This window comes from Crassostrea angulata, chromosome 2 (assembly GCF_025612915.1).
Source record: "Crassostrea angulata isolate pt1a10 chromosome 2, ASM2561291v2, whole genome shotgun sequence".
Lineage (NCBI taxonomy): Eukaryota > Metazoa > Mollusca > Bivalvia > Ostreida > Ostreidae > Magallana > Magallana angulata.
Window position 1 is genome coordinate 598,266 of NC_069112.1, and position 22,342 is coordinate 620,607.

The 22,342-nt window shown below is 35.4% G+C and overlaps 4 protein-coding genes across 4 annotated transcripts; all 4 read left to right on the forward strand.

Moving 5' to 3' along the window:
* Nucleotides 1-1,825: 1,825 nt before the first annotated feature.
* On the forward strand, nucleotides 1,826-3,919 carry LOC128170373 (uncharacterized). Its single transcript, XM_052836150.1, has 3 exons — nucleotides 1,826-2,768; nucleotides 2,952-3,209; nucleotides 3,484-3,919. Exons 1-3 carry the CDS (start codon nucleotides 2,656-2,658, stop codon nucleotides 3,698-3,700), a joined length of 588 nt encoding a protein of 195 aa, XP_052692110.1. The 5' UTR covers nucleotides 1,826-2,655; the 3' UTR covers nucleotides 3,701-3,919.
* Nucleotides 3,920-4,055: 136 nt separating this feature from the next.
* Nucleotides 4,056-6,593, forward strand: LOC128170374 (uncharacterized). Its single transcript, XM_052836152.1, has 3 exons — nucleotides 4,056-4,742; nucleotides 4,926-5,064; nucleotides 6,334-6,593. The coding sequence occupies exons 1-3, from the start codon at nucleotides 4,669-4,671 to the stop codon at nucleotides 6,463-6,465; spliced, it is 345 nt and encodes a 114-aa protein (XP_052692112.1). The 5' UTR covers nucleotides 4,056-4,668; the 3' UTR covers nucleotides 6,466-6,593.
* Nucleotides 6,594-16,575: 9,982 nt separating this feature from the next.
* On the forward strand, nucleotides 16,576-17,657 carry LOC128174908 (uncharacterized). Its single transcript, XM_052840334.1, has one exon. It carries the CDS (start codon nucleotides 16,674-16,676, stop codon nucleotides 17,655-17,657), a length of 984 nt encoding a protein of 327 aa, XP_052696294.1. The 5' UTR covers nucleotides 16,576-16,673.
* Nucleotides 17,658-20,306: 2,649 nt separating this feature from the next.
* On the forward strand, nucleotides 20,307-21,317 carry LOC128171868 (uncharacterized protein F54H12.2-like). Its single transcript, XM_052837642.1, has one exon. The coding sequence runs from the start codon at nucleotides 20,307-20,309 to the stop codon at nucleotides 21,315-21,317; it is 1,011 nt and encodes a 336-aa protein (XP_052693602.1).
* Nucleotides 21,318-22,342: the final 1,025 nt, after the last annotated feature.

Sequence of the window (22,342 nt, forward strand, 5' to 3'; positions counted from 1 at the left end):
CAGAGTTTGTTTCGGTATCATCGTAAGGTCAATTTATGAATAAGTGAAACAAGTCAATAAAACATTATGAGAGTTGTTTCTTTACTTTTTATCACCTATTTGGATAAACATGGTTTTCAATACCTATAAAATCATAACTTTACATTTAACAATTTGTGCATCCATAGATCCAAGATAAAAATAATTACAATATTAATCCAGCATGAATGCATATCATCATCATAAAATAGCATTATAAAAAAGGGAGACCTGTGTTTGTGTATGTAGTCCACAATATTGTGTAAAAAAAAATAAAACATTTTAATGCACTTGTTTTAATATACGTATACGTATGTAATGATACTTATTATAGAAAATCATTTAAGGGGTCTATATATCAGAATATCTGTATATTAGAACTCTGTACATTACAAATCACAACCACCTGCGTACTTACAAAATTTATCCTAAATCAAATTAATTGTAATATTTTGAATATTTTTCTATATTATAAGAAATTGAATGTAGCAAATTGAAAAATCAACTAAAAACAGTTACATAATCTTTTAAATTTTTTTCATTTTGCAATAGGTAATAGAAACTTGATAAAACTTTTATTTTTACAAACTAGAAACGGTTTTTTTTTTTTACAAAACCAGAAAATAGTGATATATGGGTCAAAGATAATAAATGAGTTTTTTGTGGAAATGTTATTGCATGACCCTATAGGAGATCAAGGTTAGGTGACGGAGAGATCCACGTGAGGTTTTAGCGGTCTTTACGAACTAGCAACTCTCTAAGAAATATTTCCAAATATGGACATATCTTTCCTTTTTAAGCATCAATTCATTTACTATATAAATAAAAGACTCTACTGACTTTTTGTCACTACCTTTCAAAGTAATCAGAGGAAAAGAAAACGTCTCTATTGAATTAAGATGGCAGAAGGATTTCTTAACATGTAAGTTTCTATCACGTTATCATTAAAATAAGAAACGGGAATTATTTTTTTTTAAAAATTTGTTTGAATGTAAAGTTACACGTTAAGTTACAGTTTACAATTCTATCTTATATTTAGTTGAACAAAGTATAAAAAAAATGGAATATTTTTTTTAAAATATCAAACATGATATTGAGCTATGAATTCCAACATATCCTGCCATTTTTAATTAAAACTACTATTATTAATTATGATAAAATCTGTACGAACTGTAGAATTAATTAACAGAATGTTTAGATACATTTTATGTTTTCTTTGTTCACAACATCTTTTGAAAAACTTTTTTTTTATTTATATAATAGGAAATATAATAATATGCAGGATCCCTCATCCCCCGCAAATAAACCACCAGCGGATGATGACTTTGAGATGGAGTGGAATATGTTAGGAGAAGAGTGGTCTCTTATGTCGATCCCAATCATTGAGGGGTAAGTAATTCGACATGCATTGTACATGTTGTATACTGGCCTAGACCGATCGTTTTATTGTTGTGTTGTAGATTGCATGTACTTAAATCAATTTATCAAAAAAGTTTTCATCTTCAAAAATTTACAATTTCATATTTGATTTTAATTTTAAGTTCTCTAAAATGAAACATTTATATGGTAGCCCGCTTATCGCACACACACACACGTACGATACCGGTTAAGAACAACCACAGTTATCGTTCCTATCTTTTTGGATTGCTTAGATTTAACTGAGTTACCACGATCGCGTTATTTTAAGTATTGAATAATTGTTTTGTTCATTATTATTATGTACTACCTGTAGAATAAATTTGACTCATAAAAATTGCTTTTTGTAGACCAAGTTATTCTTCATTCGTGTAACACAATTGACCCCATTTTTAATTGTGTTTAATTGTCATAACAATTATGTACTATTTAATGACTTAATATTAATTCCTATGTTTTAGCTGTTTACCTGTACTCTTATAGTAGTCTGTTTACCTGGACGCATGAATGACAGAGGTCATTCGACCGTGCAGAGTGCAGCGCTTAGACAAGGACGTACTTGTACACGTGCCGGGGGCAACAGAGCAGAACCGTGAAGACCGCTACCTGGACGCCAATCAAGGACACAGTTACTGGTGAACCAACACTCTTCTCGATGATCTACTCACTGACCAGGACGTTCTGACAATTGTTGTCATTCGAGTGTGGCTAATTGACAGTTAAACTAATTACTACACATGGATACTATACAAAGACTGTGTAAACTTATTTTAACGACTGGATCTTTTATGGACAGTTTACGAGCTTCAAAAGTAATGACCACGTTAATTCCCACGCATCAGTGACAAGGGGGCGTTTCTAGTGACCGTATATACGAACTGACATGGACAGAGTGAAGCAGTCCTCAACCCACCACCAGTGAGGAACGGTCTCCCTTCTGTTGTTACACCCGGCTTCCCAAAGTGTTGTCTGACTTTTTATTATTATATTTTTCATTACTCTTGTTCAGTGACTCTGACATTCTAAAAGACTTTAAATTATTGTCAACAATTATTCTTTGATTGTAAAATCCTTAATTGTTTTTCTTTATTGTTTTTGCCTTATTATTGTAATTATTCAATTACTATAGTATTTTTGTTAACTCTATTAAAGTAGTATTTTAATTGGATCTGTTGTTGGCTTTCTTTGTGCTGTGTTATATTCGACCCTTATTTTGCCTTGATGGGGGATGATGCCACGGACATCAAAAATTTGGAGCCAAGCATCGATCCAAGGTTCAAGGAGACGCAAGAAGAAGGGGATGGGAAACCGAGTATGTTGAGGAAATTGCTAAGGTAACTATATTTTTTTTTGTTCATAAATATTTACTTACTTAGTAATTTATGGTAAACACAATGTCGTTTAAAAATTTAATAAATCTTTATCATTATGTTTTTAAAATCATTTTAAAAAGTTGATGTCATGTATTAAAGAGAATTAATAAAATCTGAAATGAATATCATAAATCTTTTTTTCAGTCCACCAACCTCAACGATAACAGCCCCCACCCCCAGAGTAACTTCAGAAAAAGGGGGGTTGACTTCCCTGACAAGCCCCATCAAAGGAGAGGTGGGCACGTCAACACAAACAACCTCAACCAACAAAAATCCGATGAAAAGAAAGTTTTGCCAATCCACACTAGACACGGCAACTCCACTTAAAAGAGGATTTGTTGAAACTATGACTGGACCAATGGAAACACAGAATAAAGAGAATGGTTTTGTGGAAACATTTAGGTAATTATATTGACGTTTATAAAATCCTTTTTTATATCCTTAAACTCCAAATTTACGAAGGTTAATTTTTTTTTAAAATCAGAATTTGAAATCATTACATTGAAGTACTGTAATTATCAAAATAAATGACAGCTGTTCATTTATGTGTTTTATCAGTTAGTATGTTTAATTAATTGAATTTAACTTATTTGATCACGTGTTTATATATATGTGGTTTAAATGAATCTCAAGAACACTTTTAACGATCCTGACTATTTCATCATTATATCTACAGAAAGAAGAGACCTCAAAAGTACGCTGCGTTGGAGAAAAGGTGCAGGAGGTCAAATAATAAGCAAGAAAGACCCTTGCTGGGAGAAGAACTCTCCGCTCTTCAACAACTCATAGATTGTATGGTCAAAGACCTGGCCCAGTCAGCAATCTTAGTAAATTATATTACAGATTTTATTAAAAAAAACTGTAAAAGAAGAGTGGAATTTAAAACTCTGTGACATTACAGATTCATTGGTCATTATAAAAAGACTTAATTGTGACTGTTTAAAAAAGATCGATTGTATATACCATATAGACAGGATTATTTAAAAAGACTTCATTGTGACTGTTTTTAAAAAGATCGATTGTATACACCATGTAGACAAATTTAGCTCAATCTTAAATTTTTGTAAATTTTATATCAGACTTCATCAATAAAAACTGTATTTGTTCTTAAACTACTGTTTTTTTTAAATCATTTAATTGATAAGTTTTTTACTTACTGGCTTGACTGCAGATAGTAACCATGGATTCTGTAGAAAATTACTCAGCCATGATCCCCTTTTATAGTTCATTATGACCTTCAAGTTGTGACCTTTTTACCTATATGTTATTAAGTTGACCCAATACGTGTTCTAATTATCAAGGAGACATCAACTTGATCAAGGTCATTTCACAAAGGTCATTTTAAACTCACTTGACCTTGGTGTGACTTTACTCATCACTTAACCTCGGTGTGACCCATCAAGTCATCCTGACTGTCAAGTGACTTCCTGATTAGGTTCCAAGGTCACCTTGGGTAACTTATTTGACCTTGGTGTGACCTTACTCATCACTTGACCTTGGTGTGACCTTGGTGTGACCCTATGACGTCATCCTGACTGTAAGTGACTGTTCCCTGTCCTACATACTACTCAGTTTAGAACATCCACATTTATCGTTCCTATATTTTTGGATTGCTTAAAAATAACTATTGATACAACTGAGTTGCCACGATCGCGTTATTTTAAGTATTGAATCATATTTTGTTCATTATTATTATGACTACCTGTAGAATAAATTTGTCTAATAAAAATTGCTTTTTGTAGACCAAGTTATTCTCCATTCGACCCTTATTTTGCCTTGATAGGGGATGATGCCACGGACTCAAGCAACATTGAAATTTTAGAGCCGAGCATCGATCCAGGGTTGCTGAACATCAACACCAATGGAACGCAGATTCTCCAAGAAGAAGGGGATGGGGAAAAAAAGGAAACCGAGTATGTTGAGGAAATTGCTAAGGTAACTATAATTTTTTTGTTCATAAATATTTTTCTTACTTAGTAATTTATGGTGAACACAATGTCGTTTGAATAAAATAAATCTTTATCATTATGTTTTTAAAATCATTTAAAAACAGTTGATGTCATGTATTAAAGAGAATTAATGAAATATGAAATGGATATCATAAATCTTTTTTTTCAGGGAAAATAACAACTCTTATTACCCGGTAACACCTCAAAGTACAAGGGAGGTTTGTCCACCAACCTCAACGATAACTGCCCCCAGAGTAACTTCAGTTAGAGGGGAGCTGAGTTCCCTGACAACCCCCATTAAAGGAGAGGTGTGCACGTCAACACTAACAACCCTAACCAAAGAAAATCCAATGAAAAGAAAGTTGTCAATCTACACTACATTCTGCGCCCACGGCAACTCCAACTAGAACTGTCCTAATCGGACTAATACCCCGCAAGGCTAATTTCAAATGAGACAAATAATTGAATTGAATAATAAAGGTTTGGAACACATCCAAAAAAAAAATTCTAGAATTGTAAAAAAAAAAAAAATAGTTAACGAAGAAAAATTAAAATCAAAATTGTCAGAATATGTAAATACATATCTATAACAGTAATACATTTACAAATGTATGTATCTGATGATATATATTTTTTTAATTTAATTGATTTAAAGAGAAACCAACAAAATGACAATAACCCCTCCCTTTGCAGTAAATGGAAATACCGGTAGCCAAGCAATGCTCCTCTGTTGATAAAACTTTCAATATCTTTCTAATAAGAGTCTTGACAGATGCAATTAATTGTTTCAAATTTTCCTCACTTTCTCCTATAGCACAATGGAAATCCATATCAGAAAATTGATCCCATAGGACTATGATTTTCTTTGATGAGCTTGTTAAATTTTATAAACTCCCAAAACATTACCATAATTACCATACTATGTAAAAATATGTAAAAAAGAACATTTAATATTACAAACAATTTTAAAATTGCCAAAACACTACAATCATATCTGTAATTTTGAATTTCATTTAAATTAATGCCCAATAGGCTCACTTCATCAATTTACTTGACAAATAAATTTTAACAACCTCTAAAAATAGTTTAACTTCTTTATTAATAATTATATTATTTATTTCCTTATAATGATAGAACTTTTGGTTTACATAAAACAATTTTAAAATAGCCCCAAAACCATCACCCATTTTGCAGATTATCAATTTCCCCTAAACACATGCTCCATCTGAACCATGGCTCAGATAATGGCTCTCTTGGGACAAATGAATTCAGCCACACTTGTCTTTGATGTTCTTATTAGTTCCGAAGAATTTATCATTGACAAACAAAAACTTTGCATTGTCAGTTGATAGAATACTTATAAAAAATATTTTTTTTTATTAATTAAGAAATAAAGACAAAAACCTCAATCTGGATGTATATATATTTTTGAGTGTTTTAATACTATTAATTAATTAATAAAATCTGTAAGGAATACCTCCCTTACTTTTCAACATTAGTGTACAATATATAGAATAAGGAAAATTAAAACTGTCATAAAATCATTAAATCTTGTCTGATCTTAAAAATAATTGCAGGTGCACATCTTCAGATGGTGTTCAACATATGTACAAATTTACAAACTGTTCCATGCAGTAATAAAAAATTCTATAGGGGGGACAAAGTTGCGTCTACAGACAGACAGACAGACCGACAGACGGACAGGGTGAAGCCAATATACCCCCCTAAACTTCGTTTGCGGGGGTATAATTAAAAGGGAGTTTGTTGAAACTACACCAACTATGACTGGGCCAATGGCAACACCGACTACAGAGAATGATTTCGTGGAAACATTTAGGTAATTATATTAACGTTTTTTTTTAAATCTTGTTTTATATCCTTAAACTCAAAATTTACGACGGTTAATTTAAATCAGAATTTTAAATCATAACATTTGGGTACTGTAATTATCAAAATAAATGACAGTATGTTCATTTATGTTTTTTATCAGTTAGTATGTATAAATAAATGAAATTTAACTTATTTGATCGTGTGTTTATATATATGGTTTAAATACATCTCATAAACACTTTTAATGATCCTGACTATTTCATCATTATATCTACAGAAAGAAGAGACCCCAAAAATATGCAGCCTTGGAGATAGGGTGTAGGAGGCCAGATAATCAGCAAGACAAACCCTTGCTGCAAGAAGAACTTTCAGCTCTGCAACAACTAATTGATTGTATGGTAAAAGACCTGCCCCAGTCAGCAATTTAAGTGAATTTCATTACAGATTTTATAAATAAAAATGTAAAAGAAGAGTGGGATTCAAAACTCTGTGATATTACAGACCATAAAGACTTAGCTCAGTGCATGGTAATTTTAGTAAATTTTATAACAGATTGCAGAAATAAAAACTGTAAAGAAAGAGTAGGATTCCAAATTCTGTGATATTACAGATTCGTTCGCCGTTTCAAAAAGACTTAATTGTGACTGTTAAAAAACATAGATTGTATATACTATGTAGACAAAATTAGCTCAATCTTAATTTTTTGTAAACTTCATATCAGACTGCATCAATAAAAACTGTATTTGTCTTGTTGTTAAACTGCTGGGTTTTTTTTATCATTTAATTGATAAGTTTTTTACTTACTGGCTTGACTTCAGAGAGTAACCATGGATTCTGTAAAAAATTACTCAGCCATGGCCCGTTTTATAGTTCATTATGACCTTCAAGTTCTGACCTTTTTACCTATATGTTATGAAGTTGACCCTATACTTGTTCTAATGATCAAGGCGACGTCAACTTGATCAAGGACATTTGACAAAGGTCATTTTAAACTCACTTGACCTTGGTATGACTTTTACAAGGGTACTCGGTGTCAAATCCAATACCTTCGGGTCACACATGGTATATGGTACAATGTCATCTTGTGTTACTCATTTGACCTTGGTGTGACCTCAAATTTGACCTTTTACGTTCCAAGGTCACCTTGGGTTACTCACTTGACCTTAGTGTGGCCTTACTCATCACTTGACGTTGGTGTGACCTTACTCACTCGACCTTGGTGTGACCTTACTCACTTGACCTTGGTGTGACCCATGACGTCATCCTGACTGTCAAGTGACTGTTCCCTGTCCTACATACTACTACTGTTATGCAGAATATCGAACCCGAACATTAAAAATTTGAATATAAAAAATTAGTTTTCTTGACAACATGTCAACCAGACGCTACAAAAGTGTGATCTGTAGTTTGACATTTTGAAGATGTTCTGCAACTTTCATAATATTCCTCAAACGCATAAAAGAAAAAAGTGTGGAAAACTGAAGTGGGACAGACAGACGGACGCAGAAGAAAGCTATAGTCCCCTCCGGTGAAAACCGGTAGGGGACTAATAACATGCATAAATGAGACTCCCCGACAAGTTTCTGTGTGGGCTATGTACTCTGGAGACCGTTAAGGCCTATTGGCCTCTTGTTGAATAGCCCATCCGCTTCTATCAATACTGTTAAAACAGTTTTGGTCACCACACTTTGAACATTCATGATCGTAAATCTCGTTTCTTAGTGAATGGTTGTCTTTGCATTTGTTTCCATATTTCTTTATTCACACGAGGAACAAAGACCTTATCACAATTTCTCTCATCATCTTCGTCATGCGTAACAAACACCGGACCAGTGTTGGGTCAACATTGGTCATCACTTCATACGTAGGGCCAATGTTGCATTTGCAAATTCAGCTTACTATCTGGGAACCAGGTTTTGATATAAACTTTTCAATTTCCGGTTATTTTCTTTCCACAACACATGTTTATATTATTCAAATATTTTTAAAAGATTGGTTCATATGAAATCTGTTTTAATGGTTTTGGAAATTTATTACTATAGGAGGGGATGCTTGTATATTAATCTCATTAACTGTTTAAGATACTTAAAATTTTCAAATTTTATTTTTCCACTTTCAATATTTATAAGGATAAATATAGAAGTTTATAATGCCATGTCAAAATATGGAAGTTAAATATCAAGTGATAATCAAGATACATCATAATTTATAATTCTTTGTTTTGTAAACAAAGCTCCGATATTGTCATCTTTTATATTTGTGTTGTATTGGTGTAAGTTTCAATAACATATAACTTTTGTTGATAATAGTATTTATAAAGATATTGAATTAGTTTAAATTGTTTTATACATGTTATTTTGTGTAAGAAATGGTAATTCTCAACATTCCATTTTTTAATAAACAACTATAAGACTCGAGCTTTGTTTACATAACAATCAATTCTTACCTCTGTATCTCTCTTGTAACTTGACTTTAACATACAATATTTAAAGCTGAACACCGCTCGTAAATAGGCACTGTCACACAGATACCTGGTATATAAACCCTTCGATTTCGTTACACCCGATTGCACACCTGAACCTCGTGGCCGACATGTAGTATTCCTTTCGTGGTCTTTAGATTTTATGCATTTTTTTCTTATCTTATGTTCATTTTCTGTTCGTAAATAATGCATTTACCAATTTATTTGATGTTAGTATTCTCCTGGCTTCAAAAAGTGCGTAAAATTTGATAATTTCATCGCGACCGGGTAACACGGCGAGGCAAAATGTACGTCCAGACAGGTGAGACCTCTACAGCGAAGTACTTTGAACTGTTTAGAGGTCTGTGCCTTACATAAGGGTTGTAGGGACAGCAGTGATTAAAGAGAAATATGGCGGACAGTGCCTATTTACGAGCGGTGTTCAGCTTTAATTTTGGTCAATCATTTAAAATGAAAGTAACCACTGCCACAAAGACTTGGTTAACTTTACACATAGTTCTGGATTGCATACAGTGAACAATGAAGACGAACTCTTTTATCTAAGGAATGAATTCAATATTTATTTGTTTTATACGATATAAAATGGTTTGGGACAGTTTACGCTTTCATAAAAAGCGTAAACTGTTTCATTGCTTATAATTTTTTTTTTTTACTCTTAATTGTAGATAAAAACGGTCATTTGACCTTTAAAATGACATTAAATTGTACAAAATTCAAACGTAACGTCAGGCGTAATAATACATTTTTGACGTTAGTCTTACTATGACGTAGGCAACATTCTTTATACGATATAAAATAATGTTTTAGCCAATCAGAAAGCGCGTTACAACAAGAATTAAATTATATCGATAGGAATAATAACATCAAAAACTTTCCAAGGATATGAATACAGTAGAGACCTTCTTCGAAAGACCGGACCTTATATGGTTACCAAAATGCATGCACTGCTCCAAATTTACAGGAGATTTACCGATTGGAGTTTATAACAACGATTCAAGAAAAGGAAAGATTGTCCGGTTTAATCGATATAGGGAACTGATACAAACAATAGCGCACGACGAAGGTAACTATTTTTTTACAGTGATCCTACTTATATAGTAGAAAACAGCAACCGTGATCTTGTTGTCTGTGATATGGGGCGTAAATGCATAGTGGTGACTGAGAAACAAGGATCACATCGTTTTTCCTACAGAGGCAAAAACCTGGAACCACGTGCCATTTGCACTGACACATTGTCACACATCTTGGTGTGTGATCATTTTATTCACGCTGTACAAATGCTGAATAAAGATGGCCAGTTCCTCAAATATCTACGACAAAAACAAACGCATGATGTAGATTGTTTTTTTTTTATAAAAAGCCTCGAAAACATAGAAAAACCAATGAACTACATCGAAATCGATTAGATGATATCCCTGGCTCTTTTAATCCCGAGCCCTCTACCTACAACACACCCGAGTACTCTGCCTTAGAAATTTATATCACAAAGAAATTATAGAAAACACGACGTAGGCTTACTTCAAAAAGAATATAATTTTAAACTTAAAATTAATTTACCAGGTAAAAAGATGATCATTTCATCATTATTTATCATTGGAACAAAAATGTATTTAAAATTGGGCCTAAATGATATTATACAGTTGTTGACTGGGGTCAACAACTTTTTTGTTATACCCCTTCTAATCAATAACACGTTTTCGCGGAATGTGACGTCACCGGTCAACAGTCTTTTTAACAGTTCCAATCTAACAGTTCAGTCCAACAGTCAAAATGCTGGACTTTTTTTCGTATAGAGTTATATAGTAACTGATTTTCAGGGGTATAACAAATCTTTATATCAACCATTCATCCACTGGTAAGTAGGTCAACAAGGTACATATCCGATAGGGGTCTCAGACAGTCAAATGTTACATTAATTGCTAATATTTGACATAATTGGAAAACGACGAATGTGGACTATCTCTAAAGTTTAGGCTTTTCAAGAGATTGCTAATTGTATACAGAGCGATTTGACGCCAAAATGTAAACAAATAGTTGTTTTCAAAACTCTGACCTCGTTCATTCAATTTTATGTACTTTTTATGATGTAATAAACAGCAGGGTCAGCGACATCCATGTAAGAGGTATCGTCTTTGTAGAACAAACTACTTTGAAGTTGTGTACTTTTGGCGTCCTGTCCATAATTTAACAAGTTTTGTATGTAAGCTTTATAGCGTAGGTCGCTCCCCCGCTACTGGTAAATTGTTTTCCGTTTAATGAGATGTCAACCTGACTAACGATACTGTGCAAAAAATTGTTTATGGGGCCTACTTTTTCTTCCTTTTGGAGAGGAGTCCCGTCGCCGTGTATTATCCTTGCTTTTACGTATAACAAACTTCTTTTAAGGTCGATTTAATCCGCATTGCCTGGAACGGAAAACTCGATTGGACCAGTTTTGCTAATTTGAGATACTGGTCGACAGTCGACGTAATACGTTCCGGTGACCGCTGTTTGAGTGACGGGTAAATTTAATAATAACAACTCTTTTGGCAATCCTTCCAGTATACTATCGTATGCTAGGCTAGTCATGGTTGACGGTTTGAACTGGTTAAATAAACAGGGTTTCATTTATAGTAGAGATAAAATCACGTCTCAATGCAAAAGTTTTTTTTACCCGAGACGCACAGTCCGAATCCATTTGAGATAATCACAAGTTACATTGGAACCCTGGGAATTGGTCTTTAGAGGGGAGTGCGATATGTTCCAAATATCAATAGTCATTCCAAATACGATAAAAAATGGGATTATTAACAGTAAGACACCCGTTAATATAAGAGCCACCAACCCCCCTCCTCTACTTTTTTTGTTGGTCGTTTCCTCGAAGCTGATCTCTCCCCCCTTTTCTCACCCCTCTACGCTGATACTCATAAAAAATATTCATTTGACAGAAAAAAAGAAGCATTGCGATTATTGGGGATATATTTTGGTTCATGGTGTCAGAAATTGATCAAAGAGTTGTATGATATTATCATAAAACTTTGTCATCATACATCGTGACCAATATGTCCATCCAAAATAACCTATGTAACCTAGTATACTCGATAGCATGGGGTCGAAAATTGGTCTAAAATGACAAAAAAGGTTCATAAAAAAGTTGATAAGCTTTCAATATATTCATTCAACATATAGTATGGTGTCACGATGCGAGATGGTTATATAGTTTACACGTTAAGAAAATAGCATCCAATATGTTATGTTTATGTCTATATACTTGATCATAAAACATTTTTATGAAGCACCGAGAATAGTATAAAAGTTTGAATATACCTTTTTCTTGTACAAAGATACACTTTTTTGTTATTCAAAATGATGTCTTTACAACTTTACTCCGAATTTGCTGTAGACAGTATGATGCAACAACGGGAAAATGAATTTTTTTTTTAATATATATCATTACCAGAATACGACATGCAAAGACCAACGACTAATGAGGTTAAAAAGGATTTATAATAATATGCAATTAACCCAAGAAGTCGTCAGATTAGGATTATGGAGGAACAGAGGGATTACTGTTCAAGGATGGGACGACACCGGCATCGCACAGGATCCAGAGGGGCTTTTAATTTGTAGAGTGTAGCGCAATGACTGCAACGTTATTGAACATTGCCAAGAAACTTTACATCTTGAATTTGACCCCTCTTGTTTTTTTAAAAGCATGGATCGAGCGGTAAGAAGAATGCGCAAAGACCATTACTGGGCACTTCGTGACTGGTTGACGGGTTTTTGCGATGAAGGATATTACCGCTGATGGATTTATTGCTAACATCGGTGTGATGACGTTGCATACAGACCCCTATATATGAGCGAGGTTTAATTAACCGTCTCTACAGTCAAACCAAACGACAAAAAAACAACAAAACAATGGATTTGAGCGATAACATTACCCTGACGACCGGTGTATACCAGGGAGAGAAGAGAATAAGAATGAGAAATGTAAACCACGCGGAGAAAAACATTTCCTTCTTCAGACCAGAGTGGGTCTTTTTGATGGGTCTTTTAGAGGAAATTAACACTTTTTTGTTGTCTCTAGACAAAACCAAGACGGCAGATAAAACATGGGACATACTCCGTGGTGCAGGAGGCAACAAAAGAGTGACGGTCAAAAAATTTGAAAGCGGGGCTGTCATTGTGGATTTTCGTATTTTTAACTTCCACATATCGCCAGAACTACCGACAAAGTTTGGGATTGCCATTACCATCAAAGAATGGGAACAGTTTTTTACCCAGTCCCTTAAAATTGACGACGAACTAGGGAATCACAAACAAATGCGACATTCTTTCAAACGTGTGTTAAAAGAAAGAATTCTCGCAAAAGCCAAAGTACATTGTCATGGGTGTATGACAAATCATCCTAGCCACAAACTACACATTGTGCTTGGGTGTCTGTCCGCCGGGGAGGATCAAAGAGATGCATTTGTTGAAGACTGTTTAACACTATTTCTACCGATGACGTCATTGAGCGCTATACCAACGAATCTGCTGATGTTGACAACCCAAGGAAAACACTGAAGACACTGTTTCGAGATAAGACCCCTCTCGAAGAATGCATGGCGATGAGTTAGTTGATTGTATATATGTAGATAAAAGATTTAGAAAAAGCTACATGGTGTGTGTTTGTTTCATTACGTGGATATGGAATATAAGCAATAGTAAACAATGAAATCGTTACCCTCTGTATTTAAAGAAAACATGACTAAATACGTGTTAAGATCATAGTTTCCACTCATATACAGTAAAAATGAAATATTGTGGAATCCACATTTTTCCGTTGAAACGCCCCCTCTAACTGCACGTTACATAATAACGTTGAAAACTTGCGCGAGGTATTTCGAGTGACTTATGAATGTAGAAAAGTAATGTAAACAAAAATGTAAATTCCTGTGAACTTTTATGAGTGAAAAATGATAAATGTGTCATTGGAGACATCTTGGAAATTTTCCCTTTCATCAATTTCAATTGCACTTCTTTCACAGATATGTGTATTCTCATTAAAATTGGCAAAATGTGCTGCATAAATATTTTAGGACAGACTATTAGACTTTGCCGTTCAAAAGATCACACATCAACGATAATGATTATTAAAGCAGGTCCTAATCCACAATAGTGATAACTCATGCTACGTTTAACTGCGATGTCATATTGTATTTAAATTAAATCATATACGACGTAAAATCATTCATTAAAAAGCTCCATATGGATGGTGATCAGCACACGGGCGCATTAAGTGTGAATTGAATTTGTAGACAAGCTTGCACCTCCCCGACATGTGAATTTTCGATATTTGGGTCACAGGTGACAGCTTTAATTTGGCTGACCGATACAACGTGGTCATCTTAACGATCGGTCTTCAGAAGACGGAGCCCTCAGGCAATCGATTAAACGTACAAATTAACAGTGTGTCGTGTTCATATTGAAAGATAACTCGCTCGTGCATAAATTCATGTCAGGCGAATAATTTAACGTACGGGTTGACAATGCATTATGGTCATTATGTAAAGTAACTCGCTCATATGTTAATCCGATGTGCGTACAGTTACGTCGTACGTTATAAAGGATGACCGCATCGAAGGACATGCTATACTTGCGAGTAAATAGAATTTTTACTTCCATTGTTGTAATGGTCAACATAAAAACTGCAACCTTACGTAATTGTTAATGAAATACAGTGTTGATTATAAAGATCAATATTTGGTTTATATATTGTAACGCGACTGGGGGGTGCTGATGTTAACAAGTTTGTCGAACTCCACTTCAACCTCAGACGTCACAAAACCCGCAACACATGCGTCGGATATGCGATCTTGCTAGATCAATGAAGAACAACACCATACTTTTGAATAACAAATTATATTGTACACCAATATTACAGCAAGTAAGGCAGAATAATGGAGAAGTCCCTTTACACATTTTCTCACCCTATATTTATACTAGATAACAGCCAAACATAGTTCCTATGGTTGGAGCCGTATGGTTCCTATTAAGCATCCATTCGGCTCCAAATAATAGGGCTTCTTGCTACCGAACAAGATAAGGCCACCATCAGCAGTCAGGGGCATAATGCAAACAGGTTATTTTTTAGAAGAACTCAAACAAGTTATTATTAAGGTCAAAGTGAGTTACCTCTCTTTGCGCTTAACTCTCTTTTCTATTACTCAAAACTTTAACCAGTTATTCTAAAAGTTATGTATTCTTTTTTTTCATCATGTATTCTTTTTTTTCATCAATAGCTCTAACGATATAATTCGCTCAATTGTTTTTAATGATCAAATTGTACAGCAAGTTACACGATAGGAACAGCGTATGTTCCCAACAGTATCGCTTTGTTATACATATCATTATACATAATATGTAAACGGTGTGACCGTTGGACCGAGCGCAGATTTAACACAGTGCATTTTGATTTTTGGTTTATATAATCTATTTAAAAGTCACACAGTAGGATCCTCCGGCATGGTTGCCTAATGCTATATACTCAAATCATTCATCAAAGTTAAACTAAACGTCGCGTGCTCAGTCTACATTATGACGTCATATTTCAGACGTAAAACGTTCAAGTTTTGTCTTCGGAAATAGCCGAAGAGAGTTACGTGATTTCGATTTTTTTAATTTCTAGTAGTAAGGGGGACAGTACACAGTCAGTATACAGTCAAGATGACGTCATGGGGTTTTCCAGACCCCACCCACATAGGTCATAATTGAGGTCATAGTCAAGGGGTGAGTACACAGTCAAGGGGTGAGAACACAGTCAAGGGGTGGGTACACAGTCAAGGGGTGAGTACACAGTCAACGACGTCACAAAAATGTTTTATAAATACCACATAAAATTACTAGATCTGTGATTACGATGGAAACTCAGGGAAAGCAGTATAAATGGAAAATTGTAGCCTGGAATGCTTTAAGAAGAAATGAGAAAAAATGGACTTTACAAGAGAGTCAATGGTTTAACGGAAAAGAGGAATGCATTGCAAATTTCAAGGAAAAAATGAAAAATGGATATGACGTCGCGGACAGCTGGGGATCTGAAGAATACCTGTTGAAACGCCGAGCTATGCCGCGAAAATACTTTCCACACTCCAAATGTTAAAGATTCAACACGGACAAATATGCCTAAAAAACTTAAATTTAATGACCATGTGCAAATTATTTTAATTCCTTATGAAGAACGGAAAGGAATCTGGATGGAGTATGCCATAGATAGGGCTCATTTTAAGAGAAGAATTCAACAGATAGAGGATGCTTTATTACCCATGCTTCTTCAGAAATTGAAAACATGTGCACTTAACAGTAAAACCCAGAACCCCACCCACATAGATCATAATTGAGGTCATGATCAAGAGGGCAGTACACAGTCAAGGGGCAGTACACAGTCAGGGGGCAGTACACAGTCGGGGGGCAGTACACAGTCAGGGGGGTGGGGGGGGGGGCAGTATGCAGTCATAGACCTCGTGATTAAATCGTATATAAACTTCATCGATTTGAAAGAATTTCACCAGTCCTGAGCAAGTCTCAGAGAGAATACAAGTTGACTTTATTTTCTTTCTTGTGAGATTCTTGCTGTTAACAGAGATGGAGAATAAACATCAAAATCTAATTAAAGCAAACTACTCCATATTGGTGAAGAAGATGATGGCAATTCAAGTTGCGGAACATCTGTATGCTTCTAACATAATTACCGACGAAATGAGGCAACAAATAGAAGCCGAGAAAACCAGTTATGACCAAAACAGAAAACTGATTAGTATCATTTTACGTAGAGGATCGAGGGCTTTTATGGGACTCAGAGTAGCATTAATGAAAGCCAATCAAGCTAATTTATCGAGACTCTTAATGAACAATGAGGATGATACAAAGTCTGAATACGAAAAAAAATTAGCCCAGGCAAGATCGTTGGTCATTCCTATCAAAGAAAGACGAGATTCCAGAAACGAATCAAAGAAAGCTACACATCAACAGTCTCAGGAGCCAAGATGTAGGATAAGCCTGGACGACCTGAATGACATGTTTCTCACCGTCATGTCTTTCAAGGGAGTGCTTTATCTGCACATTCGTCATCTCGCAGAATCTCACGGTCGTCTCATTGCCACCAAGAAAGGAGTTACCTTTACTTTGGCTCGTTGGTTAAAATTTGAATCCCTTTTACCAGATATCCAAGACTACATAGACAACGCTGGAAAAGAGGAAGGGGAAGTACAGTGGCATATTGGCGGTGGCGTGTTTGTTTCGTTGTCACCAGGTTACCCTACAGTGGATATAAGGCACTTTTGGAAGCCCGACGATGCCTCAGAACCCATACCGACAAAGAAAGGAGTCACATTGAACAGAAATAAATTAGCAAGACTTACAGATGCTCTCAACGAGATACACGAATGTGTTCCAGAACTACAAGATACCGAACTCTGCATGTTCAGCGATTCTCATCAGAATCAGCTTGGGATGTTAAACTGTCCTGAATGTACCCCGTTCGGTTACGATGATCAAAACAAAATGTCCATTGAATGTAACGTGGGTGATTTAAAGACCGTCGAATCAATTGAGAGTGATCTTGATTGACATTATTGTCATGCATGCTGAATCCAAAAATAAATAATGAAAGAATAATTGTATATATCAATTCATGTATTTTTTCAGTCTTACAAAAAAAAAAAATAAAAAATGGATTAAAATAGTTTTACCTGCTTTTTTTGTTTCTTACTTGAATATAAAAGGTGAGAATCGTATTTAGATTATCAGTGTATCACAAAATGTCAAACTACACGGATTACTTAAAGGAACTCTACTACACTCCCGGTAAACCGGGAGCATTTACAGGTCCCGAAAAATTGTATCAAGCCGTTAAACAAGAAGGCAAATACAAGATAGGCAGGCGGAGAATAAGACAATTTTTAAACAACGAAGACCCCTATAGTCTTTATAAGCCAATTCGGAAGACATTTCCGCGCTCTAAAGTGATAGTGAACACAATCAACTCTATGTGGGATGGTGACTTAGCTGATGTCAGTAACATTGCATCCCATAACGACGGCTACAAATTTTTATTAGTGCTAATAGACATTTTTAGTCGATATCTATTTATAGTTCCATTAAAAAATAAAAGTCATCAAAACGTCATTGACAGTTTAAAATCGGTTTTCAAGAAAGGGCGAAAACCACACACTCTTAGAACAGATAAGGGTAGTGAATTCAAAAATCGTTGGGTAAAAACATATCTAAAAAGAGAAGGTATTAATGTCATATACACTCAAAATGAAACTAAAGCAAACTATGCAGAGAGGGTCATTCGTACCATGAAAAACCTTATGTATCGCTATTTTATGAAAAACAAAACTTATCGTTTCGTAAATGTGTTACAAGATTTGGTGAAGAGTTATAATAATAGACCCCACAGGTCTTTAGGTGGCAATGCTCCAGTCACTGTCAACCTGGGAAATGCTAATGAAATCAGATTAGATGCTTATCTGTCGAGTAAACCAAAATTGGACATGACAGTAAATAATCGTAACCAGCTTAAGGAGTCAAATAAGACAACGAAAAAAAGAGTTAAAAAAAGAGTTAAACCTGTTTTTAAGTTAAAAATTGGAGATAATGTCAGAATATCACAGCTTAAACACCCTTTCCAAAGAGACTACCAGCAAAAATGGACAGCAGAATTTTTTAAAGTTAGTGAAAGATACAAAAGAGGTAAAATACCTGTATACAAAGTAAAAGATTTAGCAGATGATCCCGTTGAAGGCACCTTCTACGAATCTGAACTTCAAAAAGTCATAAAGTCAGCGGACGTGGCTTACAGAGTGGAAAAAATTCTTTAAAAGAGGCGTCGTGGAAAAATCAAAGAAGTGTTTGTAAAATGGGAAGGATGGCCAAAGAAATTCAACTCATGGATTCCAGAGAGCTCTCTAGAAAGGCAATAAAAACCTGGTTTTTTTGTAAGACGTATTTATTCAACATGAGCGTTCGGATGGTGTTGACGTCTACGGACAGTTCTGAATATTTTGACAATAAATCCAATTGCTTTCGAGTTCAATTAAATAAACAGATTCAATTCGACGGATATTGGACTGTTGCCCTAACAGAATTTTCTTCAGAGAGTTGGATTGCGTCCAAGAAGAAGAAATCAGAGTTGTTTGTGTGTTGTGATATTTGTGAAGAAACTCTTATTGGTGGGAAGGAGGCACCCCTTCTAAGACGTGTGTACCTGGGGGAGAAAGCAGAAAATATCACCTACACACTACCATATTACATTCCAGTAAAAATTGGCCAATTACAACAGATTGGAATATATATAACTGACAGAGATGGGAACTTAGTTTCATTCTTAAACGGACCGGTGACCGTGACACTTCATTTTAAGAAGTTTCCTTACGTACTGTGATGATGAATAGCCAGACTTACGTCAGTGATCCCAGATTATGGGAAGCGTTTTACAAGAACATGGCAGAGAAAAAATTCAACCCTTATAAATACAAACCTAAACAAATTGGTAGAGGTGTGAAAAGTTTTAAGTCTTACGTTATTCCACTGAGACCTCACTCGCAATTAGAATCTGAACAACACACCAACACTCTAATGACCCCAGTAGCTGCCGTGGAGGAAAGAGCCAAAGTAGAACATGCCAAAGATGTGAAAGAGGGCGCACCATTCGTCAAGGTGCAGGGAAGTATAAAAAGACCGTGTTCTCAATCTTCTGTCATTCCTTCAAAGAAATTGAAGCCAACAACATCTCAAACGTCGAGGAAGAAGTCATCTAAACCTACAAAACAAAGAAAAACGCTAGGAGAAAGGAAAAAAAAGTTCGTCAAAAAACAGCGAGCAGCACCAGGCAAGAAAACGCAATCAAAAACGAAAAAAGAGTTTAAGATCGACAGTTATAAAAGTATCTTTAGACAGTGAATATGGCTTTTTTAAGTAGTGATGACAAAGACATAGCTCAACCCATGGAACTTTCACTTTTTGCTTCACCAACCAACCAACCAAGTAGCGGTCGAGAAAGTGTACTTTACAGAAGCAAGACCTATTTCTAGCATTGGAGTGTCTGATACACCGATCGAAATCGTAGTTTCTGGTTCGGGTGCAGAATACATTGATTTTAAAAGAAGTAAATTGTACGTAAAGGCTCGAATTTTAAAAGCAGATGGAACGTCTCTGACCAGTAATGAACAAACAGGCATTGTAAATTTACCCCTTCAGAGTATGTTTTCCCAGATGGATGTTTACTTGAACAACAAACTAGTCTCTTTCAATACAAACAACTATCCTTGGAAAGCGTATTTCAAGACAATTTTGTTTAGTGGGAAAGACGAACTCTATTCACAAAAACAATCTGAGCTGTTCTTTAAAGACGATGGAAATCTTGGCGACGCAAATGCATACAATGGAGCTAATTCCGGTCTGACCGTGCGGTATGGTTACACTCAGGAAAGTAAAGCCTTTGAGTTGGAAGGAAACCTGATGGAAGACATCTTTGATATAGATAAATATTTGATAAACGGAGTAGACATTTACATAAAACTTTTTAGATCCAGTGCCCCTTTTGTCGTGATGTCTGATGAATCATCCCCGGCTTACAAATTAGAGTTGCTGGACGTCGTGTACAAAGTGGCAAAGGTGCGAGTAGATCCCGGCGTTCTACTGAACCATAGTAAACAGATAGAAACAACCCCTGTAAAATATACCATTATGCGAAATGAATTGAAAATGAATACCATTCCCAAAGGATCCACGGAGTTTTACTGGGATAACATTTTCCCTCAAGCGGTCCCTGATCGCATCGTGGTGGCCTTGGTGGACCAGAAAGCCGTCAATGGGGATTACACGGCCAATCCCTTTAACTTTGAGCACATGGGGTTAACTGATGTCGGGATATACGTTAACGGAGAGAGTGTACCCGGTAGGCCATTAAAAACAGACTTTTCAGCGGGACTCTTTTCGACGGCTTATGCTCGTTTATTTGAAGCCTCTGGAAAATGGAACAGTGATGCCGGACTGATTATTACTCGTTCTAATTTTGGAAGTGGATATTCTCTGTTTGTTTTTACCATAGATCCTTGTGGATTTGGAGAAGAGTATTTAAACCTGATTCGTCGAGGAAACACCAGACTGGAACTGAAATTCAAAGGAGCAACAACCAAAGCAGCTAATGCTATAGTATTTGCAACGTTTTCATCTCTACTAGAAGTCGACAAATCACGTGACATTAACTACATTCAACCATGAATTCGATGCAACTGCTGAATCTGGTGAAAACGGACCCCTGTTTAAGACGTTATGTAAAAGGTGTATTTGCTAGCAATACATTGCCTCAAATCGTTACACAGTATCCGAGCGCCTTCATTGTCAATACGCAACCTTTGCCATTTCCTGGAGAACACTGGGTGGCATTAATCATGCACAGTCCAACTCAGGCGGAGTTTTTCGACAGTCTTGGAAAATCACCAACTGATTACAGTCAAGACATTCAGAACTTTCTGAAGAAAAACAGTGTACAATATAATTTCAAATCTATACAACTTCAACCTCGTTATTCCGATTTATGTGGTCTATATGTCCTTGTATTTTTAATTGCAAGATTGTGTTTTAAAAACTCATTAAATCAAGTGTATGCTTTATTTTCTAAATACATTCAATTCAATGATGACTTTGTGAAACGTTTTATGCATGAATATTTGGTGTATCATTAAATAAAAAAATCGTTAACCATATTCAAGGGCGTTATCTTATTCGGTAATTGAATGAAGTAAATTGTTTATATGTGCGTGTGGTATTACATTAGACTTCATTTAAAGAAAGTCTAGCGACTGAGAAACATGGAAAACGAGAGCATGAATGATTGGTGGGACACTCATTCCTTACTTCCGTTTTCGGCACCTACCACCATTCTAATATGTGGAAGCACACAAAGCGGTAAAACGCATTTTACGAATAAACTATTACAAAACGCCAATGGCATGTTTTCTATGCCGGTTGATAGAATAATATATGCTTATTCTGAACATCAACTCATGTTCGAGGAAATGGAGAAGACAACACCAAACCTTTCATTACATCAAGGGTTGCCTACGAAAGAAGACATAGAACAGTACACAGAGGGTGTAAATCACACTATAGTGGTATTGGATGATCTTATGTTACAAGTTGCGCAATCTCAAGATTGCGTGCATTTGTTCACGGTAACATCTCATCATAGAAACGTGACCACCGTGATGCTGTCCCAGAACCTATATCCTCCGGGAAAGTATGCA